We start from the raw sequence: 19,235 nt of genomic DNA, 5'->3' as shown, positions 1-19,235 counted from the left end.
AACCAAAAATGTATTAAGCAGCTGTCATAAGAAGTGACTTTCTTCTGTTAAAGATGCCATATAAATATACTTCTGGCAAGAATGTTTGTACCACACAATGAAAGTTAAGAGTTACATGAAAAATATTTTTAGTAACACTGCCATGTATTAGAACAACATTTTGTCTTCTGTGAAATCATGTAATTTTATGTAGCTTTACTTGGAATTGAAAGATTTTCAAGTAATGTTTTTTAAAGCCATACTTACTTGATTATTTGTACCCTGGTAGGCATGTTAATGGTATAGTGAATTAATTCCACCATAAAATAGATGGAATATGGCAACTGATTCTCTATCAAACTGTTCAGTAATACAAGGTAAATCTTTTGGAAGGAATTCACCTGAAAAGGATGTCAGATACTGTATGTCTTTTGGGTAGAAAAATCTAAGCTTCACTGTGCATTGTTCCATGCAAAGCCTGCTTCTATTAATGCAAAAGCAAATTTTGCATTGTTTTCAATTAGAACACTTGGATGTGGCATCTATCTTCCATATCTGGAAGAAATATATATCCATATATTTTATGAATCTATATAGAATATCCTATGATATATATATAGCATACCAAAGACATATTTAACATATGGACCTCCGCCTTAGATATAATGGGTGGCAAGAACTTAGTATATTTACAGAAAGAAATAGGCATCTCACAAATATTCAGAGCATCTGTAGGTACCCTAGCGAAACAGAAATAAGCAGTCTAGGAGCTAGTGAAAGTGAAGATAATGACTGTCTAATAATAGTTGTCATGCATTATTCAGAGCTTAAAAACTAACCTTCAAATCATGTCCCTTCATAACCTATATATATGGCAACATATGAACACTTCAGTGGATACATAAAAAAACATTTTCCTAATTTGCACAATAGGTCTTCTATTCATTGCTTATGAAGTTCTTTGTGTGTTTTATTTCCATTTCAATGGAGATCCAGAGAGAGTATTTCTCACTCTGTGTTTTTACGTTACAGAACTGTAGCTACTGTAGTAATTAAACGCAAGTGTTTAAAAACCTACGTTAAGAACCATGTTCTGTGGGCAGTCTTGTTAAACCACATCAAACATCCTTAGGATATTCAACAGAGCTTTAGTCAATCTGTCATTAGTGATTATAGTTAGGAAGCAAAATGTATATTTCCAGGCAATGCTTTTAGACAGGGTTCACTTGTATTGGACTATGTCTTTTCTTTGCTTATGATCTCTAGAGACAGCAACAGTATTTGTCACAGTTGGCCACATTTACCACTGCAGTAACAAAATTACTGCTAAAAGATGCAGAATGGTTATAAAGTGACATTTACCACAGTTTATAAATTGTAGAATTAAAGAATATGTATTGTATTTTGCTACATATATTAGAATTTGTGTTGGAAATATTTGAGAAGCTTTTGAGGTAATAGTAACAAGCCATATAAAAAGCTGGAGAGAGTTCTCGGCTCTGAAAGCATCTCTATGAGACTGTCTGCTATCAGTGAATGATTATAAGTCTATAGGGGCACAGGACTATATTAAAGGAGCATTATGCACAAAGGAAACTTTTTTCCAATCCATAGCAGAGAGAGAGGTTGAAGAAAATGTTTCAGCTGTCTGTTTGTATGTATGTGGAGTGGACAGGCAATTTCTAGGGAATAGAATCAAAGAACTAGAATACTTGTCCAAAATAATGTGTGCGTTTTACCTATTAGTTTTTTTTCAATTATAGATTTATTTATCTGGTGAATGATGGGTCTGAGGTATGATTTATGAGCAAATGACGTATATTTGAGTAGATATATTTTGTTTAGTAGTATGTGATGAAACGTTTTTGATTACATATGACAAGATTTCTCTTATCTGATGTAAATGAGGTAGATAAGAAAGGTTAATGTTCTTTCTATATGTTTCGATGTTTCACCATCAGTACTGACTGCAAATTTTCTGCTGCAGTTCTTGACTCTTTAGAGTTATAAACTATAAAGTTTATATCTGTAACTATAAAGTTACAGTTCCTTGAATATTAGTACTGTAGAGGGTAATTCACTATAATTACTTCTATCAGATAGTAGCAACTTTAGATGATGCTGTATATATATTTTTATAATGCTCCTTTTTAGTGATATTCCTATTTGAACTGAGAGGTGTTGCCAGTTTTCATTTTAAAAGATCATGAAAGGACAACAAATTAATTACCTTAAATCACCTTTTGCAATAATGACACATTTTTCTGTATATTCAATATTTGGCAACTTTGAAAAGTAGATGGTTAAAAAAGGAGATAGAAATTTTTCCCCTCTCTCTCTCTCTCTCTTTTTTTTTTTAATGAATAAATTGATATTTCCAAACCAATGGAACAAAAATTATAATGTCAGGTCTCCTAAACAAAGGTTTGTTGATAAAATCTATATTGCTATAAAACTACCAAGAGCGTAAGGTTGAAAGAACGTGTAGACACATTTTCAGACATTTGCCAATTATGTGAACTCCTATTAGAAGAAAAAGTTTTGTCAAGGGAAGCAAGGTACAGTTGACAGCGGTCTGGTGTGGGGACATTCAAAGTATCACCCTTTGTGGGACGTATTACTAGGACAACCTTGAAGGCTGTTCCATTGCAATGCAAAATGTTTCTGTGCCTGAATTCCCTTTCCAGGCCACTTACCTCACAGCACCACCAAATTTCTTTCTTTCTTTCTTTCTTTCTTTCTTTCTTTCTTTTTTTTTTTTTTTTTTTTTTTTTTTCCTGTGGGTCAAATGGGCTGGCTGTTGCCAGGCACTAGGTCATAGCAGATCCCTGCCAAGCATAGGCTGTGCCTCTGCCGACAATAGCAGGAAGGGATGCCTCAGATTTGCTTGGCGTTGCTGCTAGTCCACATTGTACCTTCTGTCTTCTGTCTCCTTATGCAGCAACTGAATTGACGTCTCCATTTCTATGCTTATTGCTCAGTTTTGTGGGTACTATCTCATCTCTTTAAAACCAGGGGAATTATGGATTTTGACTTAGGGAAGTGCAGCTGAAAGTTTAGCTGGAGCAGTACTAGTCATACTTCTGTGCAAAACCTCTTTTTTGATCTCTTTTCTATGATGTATTTGTAGGAAAACTGAGCTTTCCAAGATAGGCTAGGCTTGTGATTTTTAAAGAGGATAAGACAAACTTTAGATCACTGTGACCTTTTAAGCAACAGGATTAAAACCACATCAGAGTAATCATGGCTGCAGTGATGCTTTACTGTGAAATAGCTGTTGAGTGATACCGTTTTTCTTCTGCCTGCTGCCTCCCTTTTTTGTTTTTTGCTAAGTAAAGCAGTGATGTCTTGGAACAATTTGGAAAGAGAACTTTATTCACGTAGATTGATAAGCAGTCAACATTTTACTGACACTAAAGCTGAGTAAATGTGTAGAAGGTGTGATAATAAAGAACAGCCTGAAAATTCAGTGGCTGTACTAGTCTGAAGGACATGGAGATACTCAAAAATTGCATTAGCCATATCAGTGTAACTAAAGAGGGATTCTCCTCACTGCTGTTGGATGTACTAATATAACTGTTACCCATACAGCAAAAGAGAAGGGAATATAAAAGCATATAAAATGTAGTATAAAGTACTGCCTTATCTACTCAAAGAGTTGAAGCTGTGTAGTTCTTCAGATTAAGAAGTGCTCCCTTCTAACCAACAAAATTATACCAGTAACAAACTTTAATTATGCACCATCAGACTTACCTACAGATAATTTCAGTATTTTCCTTAAATTTCTTCCTTTTCCTCTGTTTTTTCCTACTTTTGCTAACTTTATTTTATCCATTTCTGGCCTAAGTCTGTCCTTATTATTACATATAACTTCCATTTGTTTCTCTTTAAACTTTTTACTGTGTTAAGGCACCCCAAATGTTTATCGTAGAAGGAGGGGTTAATTTCACTTCAGTCTTCTAGAAGTTAGGAATTTAGTTTAAATGTTCTGCAGTGTCTCCAGAAGGGGCATTGTTTCATCTGAAGATAGATATCTAAAATAAGCTGAGTCAGTGGTCCTTTGGAGTTGCCTGTCTCTCTCCTTAGATAGAGAAACACCCTAGAAAATTATCTCAGGTTAGACTAAAGTTTAGATGACCAAAATTGTAAGGCATGATTCCCATACCAAGTATTCCTGTGTGGCTTTTCCATTGTGAAATCTCTTTGATCTATCTTTACTTTTTATAGACTATATAATGATTCAGCAGACCTCTAAACTGTTCTGGAGGACACCTGTGTAACCCCCAAAGTATTGGAATCAAAGATATTAAAACAGAACCAGTTTAGGCATAGTCATAATTTAATGGTCATAATTACAGCCAGATCTGGCTCTGACTATAATGGCTATTTTATTTGGTTAGGAAAAGTAGCTTAAAATTTTCTAGATATTTTTTCAAATAAAAAATTAATACACTCATTTTTGATGATACATTTTTGCACCTAGGCAGAAAGGTGCAAAAAAATACTAATTTACTTTCTAGTGACAAAGACCTTTTGCCTTCCAGTTTTGACAGATTTGGCTCTCAATGGAGTGCTGGTTTAGAGCTCTTCTTCATGTTAATATAAATGACTTACTGTTGAAGAGCTTGTGTAAAGAGACCCAAGCCAATTATTCCTAACTGAAGAGTTAAAACAGTGTTTACAGGGTCATACATATCCTCCAAGCAAAACTGAATAAGTTGTTTTCCTTTCTTCAGCGATCTTTCCCAGTCTACCTCCTGCAAAACGTTCTGGTCAACAGCTTCTTCCTCTGTATTTAACTCTGAAATCCTCTGGGCTAAGCATTACACTGTGGTTTTGGCAGAGTATAAATTGGTTTTTCACAGTTGACTGCAGAGCTCTTCTGTTCTCTTATCCTTGGCTATTATTGATGAAAGGTCTAAATGAGGGCTTTTGGCATTGATTAGTGGAGAATAGTGATGTGGAAGGAAATGCCGAAGAACTCTTTTCTCAAAGAACTTCTTTATTCTTTCTCATTCATACACAACAAAGTCTGATATGAGGACATTAAAGGACCCACAGATAGCTAATCAAAACTCAGACAGGCCTGTGATGTTAAACTTTGTTGATTGTGACGCCTAAAATACTTACTATATTCCAGATGAACTCTTGTTTCAGGTTTGGAAGGTCCAGTTGGCATCCAATTGTTTCTGTAATTTTAAACTGTCCTTTTCTGTGCTGATATTACTAGGTCAGAAATGCCCTACGGTTTTAGCCAGACTACATTAGTGTGGTCTTGGCATATTCAATTATGACAGAGGATGAAACTGTTCCATCAAAATGTTTTGTAGGAGGTGGACTGGGAAAGATCACTGAAGAAAAGACAACAACAGATGCTGCTTGTATGGTATTACATTTAGAAAAATTAATGCTGAGTCTAGAGATGGAAGCTGCTTGATAATTACTGGCAGATTCCTGATTTTGTCTGGAACTGATACCCAGATGAATGCATATTACTTCTTGCTCAGTTTGGCTTGCCATCAGTTGTATTGATTCAAAGAGGGAGCCATGAGAGCCATATCATCCACAGATCTTGAGGCAGAATGGTATTTAATTAAATTTCTTGGAGAGCTATTTTCTTTAGCATATTCAACAATCAGCTGAGGATAGTATCAACAGTGATGGTGACAAGATACAGTCTTGGTACATTCCCATTAATTCATAGGAAACCATACAATGTAGCTACCATTAATTTGAATGCAAGCTCTTTTTAGAGCTCAAGCTGTATACAACTCTTCTGCTACTAGCACTATCTTCTTAAAAATAGGAGATAACCTCATCAGTTTTTATAATCATGCTCAGGGCTTTGAATCAGGAAAAAAAGATTGAGATCTGTAATAACTCTTGTGTGTGACTTACTGAATATATCTATCTTTAATTTGCTTTATGATGGCAAAATGAGTAGATGTAAAGGCTCATAGAGTATCCTGAGATGTGACAAAAAGTGTCCCACTGATCAAGACATTACAGCACATCCTCTAAAATTACTGTGGTCTTTCAATTTCTGGTCCAGAAACAGCACCTATGAGATTGGTGACTTTGATGTTATGTGAACAGTCCCTGTATCAGCAAAGAGTGATGGTGGAATTCTAGGTAACAAAGCAAAAAAGCCTGCGGCATTTAGGGACATCTGGTACTAGAATTGGCCTCAGCAAGACTTTCACAGCTTAAGTAAGCATTAGCTGAGGTGAGCTGGGAGTTGTACCTCATACTCACCTTCCTTCCCTGAAGAGTCTAACGAAGTCTTGTGCTCAGAGGAAGCTTAGTTCAAAAGCATGGTTGGGCTCTATTTAAAATGAAAGGGAAGAGACACTTTTAAAATTTCTTTTCTCATGCTCTTTCTCATCACGCATGTGCAAAATCAACAGCAGTTTGGCTCCAGCTGGACAGTTAGAATAATTAATTTTTTTTTTTGCTGATTGTTTTATTCATTGTCTTTAGAATTTGCAAATATGAACACTAGAAAGGTTTTTGTTGCTTTTATCAGACAACCAATGACTTCCCTATAGCTGTTTTTGTAGGAATGCTTCACATATTTCCTGTTTCTGTGACATTAAAAGCTTTATCTGAATGTTTTCGAGACAAAAAATGTATTAGCTGTGCTTGAATGTCTGGATAGGATTCATTTGTGTTTTCCTTTTTGATGGTGATCTGAATTGTCACCAGTTAAACCAGAATTACAGAACTATTATCCACTGAAATATGTGAGACTCGCAGATGTAACTGACAGAGCAGAATGATTGGAAAGTGTTAGGGTTTTTCTCAAGTGAACTGAGTTAGAAATCAAATTCAGACTGAAAGTCAAAGCAAAATGTACACAACTCAGTTTCACTGAGTTTCACTGAGTTTTTAATATAGAATATAAAAGGCAAGTTTTCATACCTTTGCTTACATCATACTTTCATCCTGACACTTTTAAAGGTTCATGAATATGTTTATTAAGGTTTTTTTTTTGTGTTAAATCAAAAAAGGCATTAAATACCTAGCATTAATAAAATGAAATAACCACAAACAAACAGAACTGTTCTGTGAATGAAATTTTGCTGATGTTGATTCAGGGTGAGAGAGATTAAGCTTTCAGAAATTAGCTCATTTCTAGAGAGGCTGTCACACAAGCACAGAATAAATTCCCTCCCTATCTGTTTGTGTCTGAGAGCCAGAGAAGTCCAAGCTGTGACAGAACAGGACTTTCGGGTTGCACTACGACATTAATTTTGTATGTAGCCTGCCTTGACAGCTTTTTCAGAAGTATTTTACTTATCTTCTTTGCTAGCCTTTTCTTTTGCTGGACTGTCTTCATTAGCTGTCAAGTTTCTAATCTTGTTTTACATAAGGAGCTAGAGGCAATATAGCAGGCGGGAGCATCAAAATTCATGGTTAGAACGTTTATAGCTTGAGGCCCACAATGGAACATTAGTATATTTATTATATATTTTATATATATATATATATATATATATATATATATATATAAGCATAAGTTTTTCTGCCCTCAAAGTAGGAATTTCTTATAAATTTATACTGTTACTTTAAACATTTTTCTGGAATTGGATGTTAAAGGTAGAAGTAGATTTTTTCACTGGATGTGGTCACTTAAAAACAGAAAAATAACTGGATCGAAAAAATTGGCTTTCATACTTCAGTGATAATAACAAGCACATTTCTGGCTAAAGATCTAAGACTTAATGCTTTTATTTTATAATAAATTCACTTATTTTGAAAATAGTGGATTTAAACAGATTCTTTTGTGTAAAATGTGATAAGGAAAGCCTCTACTGTTGTTCAGTTGTTTTACATATATATATATATACAAATACATATGTATATACACAGACATACAAATGTGTATATATACATATATATATATATGCACAAAAATTTTAGAAAAGGATATATTTGCTATTATGAGTTACTTGTACAAATTACAGTCTTGTCCTGAGGTTGCGTTTAAAATGTTTCATCTTCTTGAATTTGCCAACAAACAACATATCCTCCTCATGACAGGCTGTTTGACCTGTGCTATTCATAGAATCATAGAATCAGTAAGGTTGGAGGGGACCTCTGGAGATCATCTAGTCCAACCTCCCTGCTCAGCAGGGTCACCTAGAGCATGGTAGACAGGGTTGCATCCAGGCAGGCCTTGAATACCTCCAGAGAAGGAGATTCCACAACCTCTCTGGGCAACCTGTTCCATTCTCTTCCATTTCTAAAAATACTCACCCCAGACATAATGTCCACAGAGATGTATTGTCTGTCTCTGAAAAGATTATATTTGGAGGTGACATCACTTTGAATGACCTATGAAAAATATCAGCATCCATTACACAGCCACCTACCATATGTGAAAGATATTTCTCCAAGTTAGTCTGAATTCCTTTGTATACCCCAGAAATTTATGCTGCTTTCTATTTTCCATTATCTATATTTAAAAAATTGTTTTCAAATTTAAAGAATTCAATTCTATCAGCCTTAGACACTAAAATATTTTTCCAAATGACAGTTATACTAGCAATTAGAAAGACTTCTCCACAATTACTGCCTTTCACTACATCTATATTCTAATATTAAACAAGCTTCTTTAAGTATGAATGCATACATTAGTCTCTTTCCCTCTTTAGTACTAGACTTATCTTTTAAAAGTGTTAGAAAAGCTATGAATTGTACTTTTGATTTTTAGCATATAAACAACTCTCAAATGGAACCTAAACTAAGATTCTAGTTAGAAGCTGTGTTGTACATCTGGTCTTATTTTAAATGAGGAATAGGGTTATATGGTGATATGAGCACTGATGGCTGCTGTGTGCTAAAGTAATTGTAGTTTTGCCACCAACAAGTAGAGATTTAAAAACCTCACAAAAGCTATGTCTTGTATCTGATCAGATAAATTCTGACTTACCCACTAAGTCCTGCAGTTTCCCCTATTTTATGCTATGTCCTTCAATAAATAAAGGCTCTCAAACTTTTAGTTGTTAATAATCTGGGCTGTACTTGAATCGGAAGCCAAAAATTGCGTCTCCTATAGCCTGTCCCTTGAACTAGCCAGGTGCTTCAAGAAGAACATGCAAGGTGTCAGCCCTGATTACTTGCTGCAGTCATGCCAAGCAGATGTTTAATGAGGGTGAAAGTTAGAGAAGTGTTTCAAGTGCAGTCCATTAATATCTCCTGGGGGTTATATTTCACAGAAAATGTGGTGCTTTATGGCTCCTCAGGAGCCGTAAAGTATAGCTGAACAGGTCAGTCAGTCAGAAAAGCAACTCAGCGTGCATTTTTATACTGAAAGCTGCAGCTGCAACTGTTTTTGTTCACTTATTAGGGCTGTTCAATGTTAGTGTTCTATAAATCAGGCTGCTAGTTGACAGTGTGTGCACATGCAGCCTTCACTTTAGTGCTTTTCTTAGTATCCCTTTGGACAGGAAATAAAATCTTCCTCACAAGCTAGTCAATGCTTTCTGGTACTCAAAATGTTGAAAGTCATGTACACAGAAGTAAAAAATGCTGTTGTTGTGAAGTCATGATCATTTAACGTTTCAGAATGAGACAAGTTCATCTATTCCTTGAGTTACACCAAGTATTAATATAGGCCAGTAAACACATTTTTGAAGGAGTGATTCTTAAATTATTAGATGTCTGTGAATCTACTTTTTTGTTCATGATTTCCAGTAGGCAATAGGTAAAGGATGAACTGTTTTAGAAAACTCATCTACTTTGAAATCTCTGTGCAAAAGTGAGCAGAACAATTTAAGGTAAAGCAAAACTGAAATACCTAGGAAGCGTATTAAAATACATATAAAAATTTAAAAAGATATTAAAAAAAAAAAAAAACCCTCCAGAGTATTTCCTGCTGTCTTGATGCAGTTTCTTCCTTCTCTGGAAATAGGAAAATATTATCTGCAGTAAGAACAAGTATTTAAGTGATAAAACTTCCCAGTGATCTACAATCAATTTCTAGAGTATTATTAATTCAATCCTGTAGCATCTGATATAGAAACACTAAAATATAAAGAATGCTATACTGAAAATTGTAACAAATTAAATACAACATTTTATGTGTATATTTAGTAATATTTTCAAATGTATCTACTCTACTGAACTATGTCTCATAAAAAGCCAGTTGTAATTTGGTTCCCTAAGTGCCTGTATGATTTTGAAAATGGGACGTAAGAGCTTTGGACCTGGGCTCATTTACTTCAGTGACCTGCAAGGCATGGATTTGCTAATGTCACAGGCTTTCTGTTGCTCCGTGCTGTGAAAGTCAGCAGAAGTAAGCAGAAAGGCTCCTGATAGATAACCCTGCTGAGTGAATAGCATATAATCCCATGATAGTGGCCAGAATGAACAGGAGTCGAAAATATATTGCCTTCTGTGTTTTGGGTGAATATGCAATATTGAAGCTGATATATATGTGAAGGTCACATAATACATAGAGGTTTTAATCTGAATAGCTGCAATTGTAAAGCTTCAGTAGGCTTTATGGTGGACTTGAGGGATGCATTTTAAATAGTTGTGAGAATATAAAGGGGAGGGATGCAGAAAACAAGAATAATCATATATTTTCTACTGAAGCCAGATGCATGAACAGCTGGATGCTTTTTCTTAATGAAAATTTGTAAAAATATAGGTGAATAAAGTAAACTATCTAAAGATTTTATTTAGCTAGTGGTTTTATTATTGCTACCTTTAAACACTGAGGAAGCAATCTGCTGACCAGTTCATAAATGGCTGCTGAAATTCTTGGATAAACTTGTTAGCCTCAGTTCTGGAGAAAAACTGAAAAATGTAAAGAGAATCCATAACGCTATTTAATATTACTTTTTTATATATATATAATAATTAATAATACATTATTCATTTATTAATGACAAAAATGGAATTCTAGTTATTGATGTTTCATTGATGTCCCCTTGCATTGAACTGTTTTTATTTCCTTCTTAAAGAAACAAAGATCTTGATAATCTCATCAGAGTCCCAAAGCTGACAAACATGACAAGAAGACATCTTCCAAAGCTCTGTCTTTACCTTTCACTAAGATGTTTCATGACAGAACTGTTCAGAATGAAATGTCAATAATGACACATACGCAGTATTACTGAGTACCATTTTACAAAGCAGGCCCTACAGGGGAGCAGCTGTAAGCTGGAACCTGTGAATTAATATTGAATTCTTTGGAAAGTTCATATTTTTCCTTCACTGTCTTCGCTTGCAAAGAAGACTCTGAAACTATGGTATTGATATGATTGAACACACAAACTATTTTCATAGCTGTACTAGATAATATTTTTATTTAATTTTACAGAATTTTACCTTGCTGGTAGAAAAATATAAACATATTTTCCTATGTTGGTCAATAACATCAATGTTTGAAGACTCTGACTATAAACTTATACAATAATTCACTTTTTTCCTCTAAAATGTATGCATAAATATATTTATTTATTTTTAGTACACTTTACCTCTTTGCAGTTAGGGGGAATATTATAACACTGTTATATTTTGTTGTTTTTTGGGGGAGGAAAAGACTGAGGATCTTATGGAAATAAACACTGCTACTCAGAAAAATGAGAGGCAAGACTGCCATAATCTTCTCCTACACACTTTTAAAATATTTATAGTTAATTGTATCTTGGTGCAAATAGGTTCAGTTCTGTAAGGATAATTAAGAGAGTAAAAGTTAATACTTTGATTTGAATGTGGAAGAGGGGACAGGCTACTTGAGAGAATTATAGGAATGCAGTCAGAGTATGTAGAGATGCGCCGAGGAAGGCTAAGGCCCAGCTGGAATTGAGTCTGGCAAGGGATGTCAGGGACAACAGGAAGGGCTTCCTCAAATACATCAGCAGCAAGAGGAGGACTAGGGAAAGTGTGGGCCCGCTACTGAATGGGGCGGGGGCCCTGGTGACAAGGGATACAGAGAAGGCAGAATTACTGAATGCCTTCTTTGCTTCAGTCTTCACTGCTAAGGGCAGCCCTCAGGAATCCTGCAGCCTGGATGTGAGGGAGAAAGTCCAGAGAAGGGAAGACTTTCCTTTGGTTGAGGAGAATAGGATTAGAGACCTTCTGGGCAGGCTAGACATCCACAAATCCATAGGCCCGGATGGGATGCACCCACAGGTACTGAGGGAGCTGGCGGATGTTGTTGCCAGGCCACTCTCCATCATCTTTGAAAGGTCCTGGAGAACTGGAGAGGTACCTGAGGACTGGAAGAAAGCCAGTATCACTCCAGTCTTCAAGGCAAGGGCAAAAAGGACGACCCAAGCAACTATCGGCCTGTCAGCCTCACCTCCATCCCTGGACAGGTGATGGAACAGCTCATTCTGGTTGTCATCTCCAGGCATATGGAGGAAAAGAAGCTGATCTGGAGCAGCCAGCATGGATTAGCCAAGGGCAAATCCTGCTTAACCAATCTGATAGCCTTCTAGGATGGCATGACTGGCTGGGTAGATGAGGGGAGAGCAGTGGACGTTGTCTCCCTCGACTTCAGCAAGGCTTTTGATGCTGTCTCCCATAACATCCTCCTAGAGAAGCTCTGGAAGTGCAGGTTAGACGAGTGGACAGTGAGGTGGATTGAGAAGTGGCTGAAAGGCAGAGCTCAGAGGGTCGTCATCAGTGGCGTGGAGTTTAGCTGGAAGCCTGTGGCTAGTGACCCTCACACCTGAGGGCTGTGTTGACATTCAGAGGGACCTGGACAGGCTGGAGAGTTGGGCAGAGAGGAACCTCCTGAGGTTCAACAAGGGCAAGTGCAGGGTCCTGCACCTAGGGAAAAATAACCCTAGGCACTAGGACAGGCTGGGGGCTGACATTCTGGAGAGCAGCTTTGCAAAGAAGGACCTGTGCGTGCTGGTGGGTGACAAGTTGACCATGTGCCAGCAATGTGCCCTTGTGGCCAAGAAGGCCAATGGTCTCCTGGGGTGCATTGGGAAGAGTGTTGCCAGCAGGTCGAGGGAGGTGATCCTGCCCCTCTCCTCAGCCCTGGGGAGGCCTCATCTCAAGTCCTGTGTCCAGTTCTGGGCCCTCCAGGACAAGAGAGAGACATGGAGCTACTGGAGAGAGTCCAGCGTAGGGCTACGAAGATGATCAAAGGGCTGGAGCATCTGCCCTATGAGGAACGGCTGCGAGAGCTGGGCCTGTTCAGCCTGGGGAAGAGAAGACTGAGGGGGGATCTGATCAATGTGTACAAGTACCTGAAGGGAGGGTGTCAAGGGGATGGGGACAAACTCTTTTCAGTTGTCCCATGTGACAGGACAGGAGGCAATGGGCAGAAATTGAAGCACAGGAAGTTCCTCCTGACCGTGAGGGGGAATTTCTTCCCTGTGAGAGTGACGGAGCCCTGGCACAGGTTGCCCAGAGAGGTTGTGGAGTCTCCTTCTCTGGAGATCTTCAAGGCTCGCCTGGCTGCAACCCTGTCTAACATGCTCTAGGTGACCCTGATGAGCAGTGGGGTTGGACTAGATGATCTCCAGAGGTCCCCTCCAACCTTACTGATTCTATGATTCTATGATTTAAGTCAGAAAAACTCTATTTTAACTCTTTATTAAATAAATGCTAGTAAATATAAATAACTTCATGTGCAAGAAAGTGATTTTATCTTACTGAAACTCTAAATAGTCAGTGTGTGATCATCAAAATTCTATAAATTCATATGTAATGTCCTATTACTAAAACTTTTCCTTTAAATATGAGAGGAGTGCCGTAAAGATGGATCACTAAAAAAAGTCCTCTTTCTTCTTAGTGCCATTCTTCACTTTCAGATGAGAACCAGTTTGTCCTTTCTTATCTTACACAATTTTTCAGTGATTAATGCTATTATTTTAATTATAGATTGGTTAATACAGAATTAGCTTTTTCAGAAACAATGGATTTGCTTACTAGTATAGATGCAGTAATATGGTCCTGGAGACTGTAAAGCCTTATAAAGTCCCAATAACAGCATTTGTAAGAGGAATCTGATCTAGATATACAGACAAATCAAATAAAAGCACTTCACAGCTTGGCGGCCATTTATATAACTCATAATACAGGTGCATGTACTGAAAGGAATGATGTTATCAGGTTATAATGGTAGAGCCACAGTCTATTTAGACCTTTTCATCACTTTTTGCACCATCACAATTGTGTAGTTCCATTTATAGATGTCCAGAATGGTTGAAGTAAATTTCTGTTAATGTCTCTGTCTCTTTTTTACTTTGGAAGGAGACAAGATATCTGATTAGATGGGTTGTCTAACTTTAGATTCCTAAAGGAAATCACAGCCAAAGTATCATTTTTAATGGTAAGACTAATTATCTTTTGGAATAGGTTTAAAAGGCTTATGAGCAGTTTCCTATCTTATTCAATTTGTTTCTTTTTTTCAAGATTGCATCCTTATCTAAAAAATATACTCCAATTCAAACAGGAATTTATTAAGAAAAGAAAACCAAGTGGCTTGGTTTTACAAATTAGGCTAGATTATCCCAGTGATTCCTTTTTGATTTTATGCTCCCATAAACTTTAGTATGTATGCTGATGTCTAACTATCACATTAATGAATGTAACAATGGAAAAATTTCTATAAACACATGCTAGAGTCTGAAACCCACACTACTACAGTACTACAGTATTACTAATATTAATAGGTATTACTATATTAATAGCAGAAGTACTATGTAAGTTTCAAATAATTTGATCTAGTGTGATGGAAGAAAGCATGCTTGGCTGAGGTGCTAAAATGCTTATATCTTACAAGTCCACCAGGTATTTGAGTTAGATTGAACAAAGTAGATTTATAAACTGGGAGAACCAGTTGATATGCTCAGGGGCAGAGATGTCATTCAGAAGGACCTAAACAGGCGGGAGAACTGGGCAGGAGGGCTTAAAAAAATTCAGTAAGGACAAAAGCAAAGTCCTGCTCCTGGAGAGGGAAGACCCTCTTGCAGTGATACAGTCTAGGGGCTGATGGGCTGGGGAGCAGCTCTGTGGAAAGGCCTTGGGGCCTTTGGGAGACAGTGAGCTGTGTGTGAGCCAGCAGTGCACTCTGGCAGCGAAGATGGCCAGCAGCATCAGGGCTGTATGAACCCCCTCCACACAAGCAGCTGATTAAGGGAAGTGATTATCCCCTTTACTCAGTGCTTGTGAGACCACATCATTAATTCTGCATTCAGTTTTGCTCCTCTACTCTCCTCCGCCCCCATGCTTCAAGAAAGACATTAATAAACTTGGATAAGTGCCACCAGGATGGTTGGGGCTAGAGCACTTGCCCTGTGAGGAGAGGCTGAGGGACTGGGGCTGGTTCAGCCTGGTGAAGGGATGACCACAGGAGTCAGCAAGGAGACAGAGCCAGGCTTGCCACAGCGGTGCGTGGTGAGAGGATGAGCGACAATGGGCATAAATTGAAGCACGTAATATTCAGACTGAATATAAGGAGAAACTTTTCCCCAATGAGGACAATCAGGCAGTGGAGCAGGTTGCCCAAAGAGTTTGTGTAGTCTACGTCCTTAGAAGTTTTCAAGAACCAGCTGGACAAAGCCATGAGCCAGCTGGTCTGAACTCAGAGCTGCACCTTCTTTGAGCAGGAGCTTGGACTAGAGACCTCCTGATGTCCCTCCTGGCTTGAATGATCTCTATGATCCCATGAACATTTTTGAGTATCTTGTCATTCCTTTGTAATGTTGTGTATTTACTGGAGAGCAACTGAAAAATATTAAGGTTTGAACTGATAACTCTAACTTCATAAATGACTAAAAACATTGTATGAAACAATTGTGATATGTATTCAGTGTGTCAGGAATCTCCCTTGTGAAATGCATATAGTTTTTTCTTCTTTAACATAATTCAACCTATTAAACATGCTGAAATAGAATCACATGATTTGATTAATTTTGAGGTATTTCTCACTTTCACAGAGATCAGGACCATGGTGATCATATAGAAATAAAACCTGCTGGTGCTCAAAGTAAAAAGAGGTGAGACTCAGTTCATAGTTCTCTCTAATATTTACCAAATATTGAGTCATAGTTGTTTAGTGTGGTACCTAACAATGTTTATTCCTAATACAAACAAACAGAATTGGCATAGCTTGAGTAAGAATTCTGAGTTATTCATAACATTTGCAATATAGCTGCATATATTTTGATAATGATAAATAATAACTGAAACCCATAATCTTTTAGTGAATGAAGATGCCTAGTGACAAGACCCATAAAAGTATTTTTGTGCTTATCTAGACATTTTGTGAACTCAGCCCTAGTATCTCAAAGAAACACAAATCACTGCTACTAGGATCCATAGTATTTGTAGACTCTAGGACCCAATGTGGTTAATTAAAGCAAAGCTATTATTATATTTTCAGCTAGAATTCACGTGGTATTTTTTGGAATCTTGCATTTAAATATGTAAATGATGAGGAAGAGCTTAGCTATTTAAATAAATGCTTCTGCTATTTTTAATATAAAATATTTTAATTCTAGCAATGTCACTTGACAGTCTGACCAGAGAAGCAAATACTGCACATGTACAGTGAATGAGTTTTTCTTAGTTCTGAAAGGAGGCCTTCCAGATTACGACTCGAGCACAATAGAGGGTGCTGCTTCATGTGACATGCCATGCATATAAAACAGTGACTGGCACTGAGCAAGGTTCATTTAGTGAAGCTTCAGACCTTGGAAGCTCACTGAAATAAATCAAACTGCAGGCCAAGCATCCAGAGTTAAGACTTATAATAATCAAACTGTTTCAGAATATAACTTTTAGCAAAACCAAAGAAGAGCAGCCTTTGTTTGAGCTGCTTTGTAGTATCATCAAGAAAATTATTAGCACTTATTACTTAAATCCTATAATTTGTCTGACAAGGTTTATTTTTATATTTGGTAGCATGGCATGTTTATGGCAGAGAAAACTACAGGAGACAGAGTTTCTCCTGCTTGAATCATAATTCTGTTCTTTGAAATAATAGTCCATGTATCTGTTCAGCTGGTTGTTTCTAATAAAGCCATCACTGTAGTACATGAAAGCAAGAAACAAGCTCATCTTATTTCTCAGTTGAAACTAAAATGTACTAAAACCAAGAATAAAACATTATGATCCATGTTACAATTCCTGAGATATCTGGATCTGTTCTGTTCAAACTTGTTTTACGTTCTCTTTTCCAAAGGGTACGACTCTGACAGTACAGAATACTACCAAGAAAGTGCAGAATGCTTTCAATCACTGGAGCAGCATTAGTGGGTAGAAGAAAGCCTCAGTGGAAACTTTGAGGAAACGAGGGGTCAATTAATGTTAACTGAAGTTTCTAATACAAATATATCCACCAGCATAAATTGGAGCACTTTAAAGTATAGGGCTGTGACTCTGTTACTTTTCACAAGCACTAATTTAACACTGTTAGAAAAAAGAAAAAAAGTCTTTTACTCACTGTTACTAACAGAAGCTTCTACATTTATAGTTATAGCTGTAACTGAAAGCTGCATAGCTGAAAGTGATTTTTAAAAAGTGTGTGTTTTCTTGTTGCTTTCTTAGGGTAGCTGAGCAAGTGTATGAAAATGCTCCAAGTACTCCAAGTAATCTTCCTACAAACTATTCTAGCAACAGTGAAAGAAAATCCAGATACTGTGCACAATAAACCAGAATGTCTAAAGTGCCATTTCTTGCAAAAAAATGAGAGAAACCATCTTTATACACGAAAGTTCAGTGATGTTTGAAAACCTCCCGCTGGTCCCTGGGATCATGCTTTTATAGTCAGCCCTCTTCCAAATCTGCTTCCAGGATCCCATGAATAGAAGCCCACAGAAGCACAGCTCTAGTGCATAGAGTGGGCAGTCCTATCATGCCCTACGTAACTGCAGAGGTGTATATGAGGCAGGAAATTTAGGGGAGTCATTAAGCCAGAATTAATATAATTAATAGAGAAAAGGCATCTCCAGCACGTTATTCAGATATTAGATGCACTGTGCTCTAGGGTAGCTTATTTCTTTCCGTAGCTATAAGGAAAACATGTTCTTCACTCAGATGCTTCATTAAATTTCTGACAGTATACAGGATGAACCTGAACCCGTGCATCATCTCTCATCCTAAAAACTAAAATTGTAACGTGGGTTTCTGGCTTTTTAGGGGGGCTGCATACAGACTATGTTTAAATGCGTTTCTCCTGCAGTACTCTTGATCTATCTGGACTCTGTCCCTAGAAGCGCATACATTGCAAATCTGAGTGTAAAATGCAATATATGAATATTTGATAGAACTGAATAAACTTCAGGTCTGTTAGTAAGGGGAAACTGTTGGTGTAAAGGAAACAGTATATTTTTGTTCACAATTAAAAAATGTATTTTCAAGCAATATGACAACAAAAAATGTATCATTCTTGAATGAAAGACTTTTTTGGATTAGGAAAATCACTGTGTAATATCAAGCAACCCATCCACGTAGTCAGGATTGTTTGAAGATACAGTCTTATGTGTAAGGGACACAGTGGTGCCTCAGGTTATACAGAGGTGATGAACTGGGGATTCAAAGCTGAGGATATGGAAGGGGAAGGAGAAATCTTCTATTGACCCTTAGTAATAGAGAAAATGTCTCTTAGTCTGCTACTTTATCCAAGATCCCTTTCCCTGTCTTTATCCACACCTTGTCCTTGGTGTGGATGGGATATGGCTAGGCACAAAGTCTTTGGTCTCTTGTTTTCTTATATTTGCTGCAGGAAGCTGGGATGAGATAGCATGGTTGGGATTTGCATATTCTGAAATTTCTGCATGGCCATCAAGGCCATGAGAATAAAAGAAGCCAAACAGCATATATGTTTAAAACTCATATGAGTATTCAGCATGTGAATTAATTAACACTTTACAGCATTTTGCAGACATACAGTTTCTCAGCTGTAATGTTCTGATTAGCTTTGAAAATTGAAAGGGAAAGATAACACAAGAATGGCAGGGCAAAGAACATGCTTTAGTGTGCAGTATTACCTTACATGTGACAAAATATATATACCCTACCAAGAACTGTAATTGAAATTCATATTTAATTCATGAAAGCTTATTAAATGAACAGTTCGTTCTTGCATTTTTTATGCAATGGGTTCAACAGAGTATTTGGCTGTAGAAACAAATCACACTATAACAAGTAAAGGAGTGGGTGATAGAGACTGAAAGAAAGGACTTGGTCAGGTTGGGAGTTTTCAGGCTGCACTGTGACTCAATGTTAACTTAATGTCTTGTCACAGTGTCACGCTATGCATTTATTTGATACGGTTC

The 19,235-nt window shown here is 37.1% G+C and overlaps 1 protein-coding gene across 3 annotated transcripts in view; it reads left to right on the top strand.

Annotated features, from left to right (window-relative positions):
* Positions 1-19,235, top strand: part of SCEL (sciellin) — an 82,560-nt gene that overhangs the window by 51,517 nt on the left and 11,808 nt on the right. For all 3 annotated transcript variants that reach the window (XM_062566859.1, XM_062566860.1, XM_062566858.1), the window contains one exon: positions 15,894-15,953. In XM_062566859.1, the coding sequence (XP_062422843.1) occupies positions 15,894-15,953 (60 nt within the window). The remainder of the gene's footprint in view (positions 1-15,893; positions 15,954-19,235) is intronic.

This window comes from Rhea pennata, chromosome 1 (assembly GCF_028389875.1).
Source record: "Rhea pennata isolate bPtePen1 chromosome 1, bPtePen1.pri, whole genome shotgun sequence".
NCBI classification, from domain to species: Eukaryota; Metazoa; Chordata; class Aves; order Rheiformes; family Rheidae; genus Rhea; species Rhea pennata.
The sequence above is the reverse complement of the archived record's forward strand: the minus strand, read 5'-3'. Positions and strand labels throughout refer to the sequence as shown.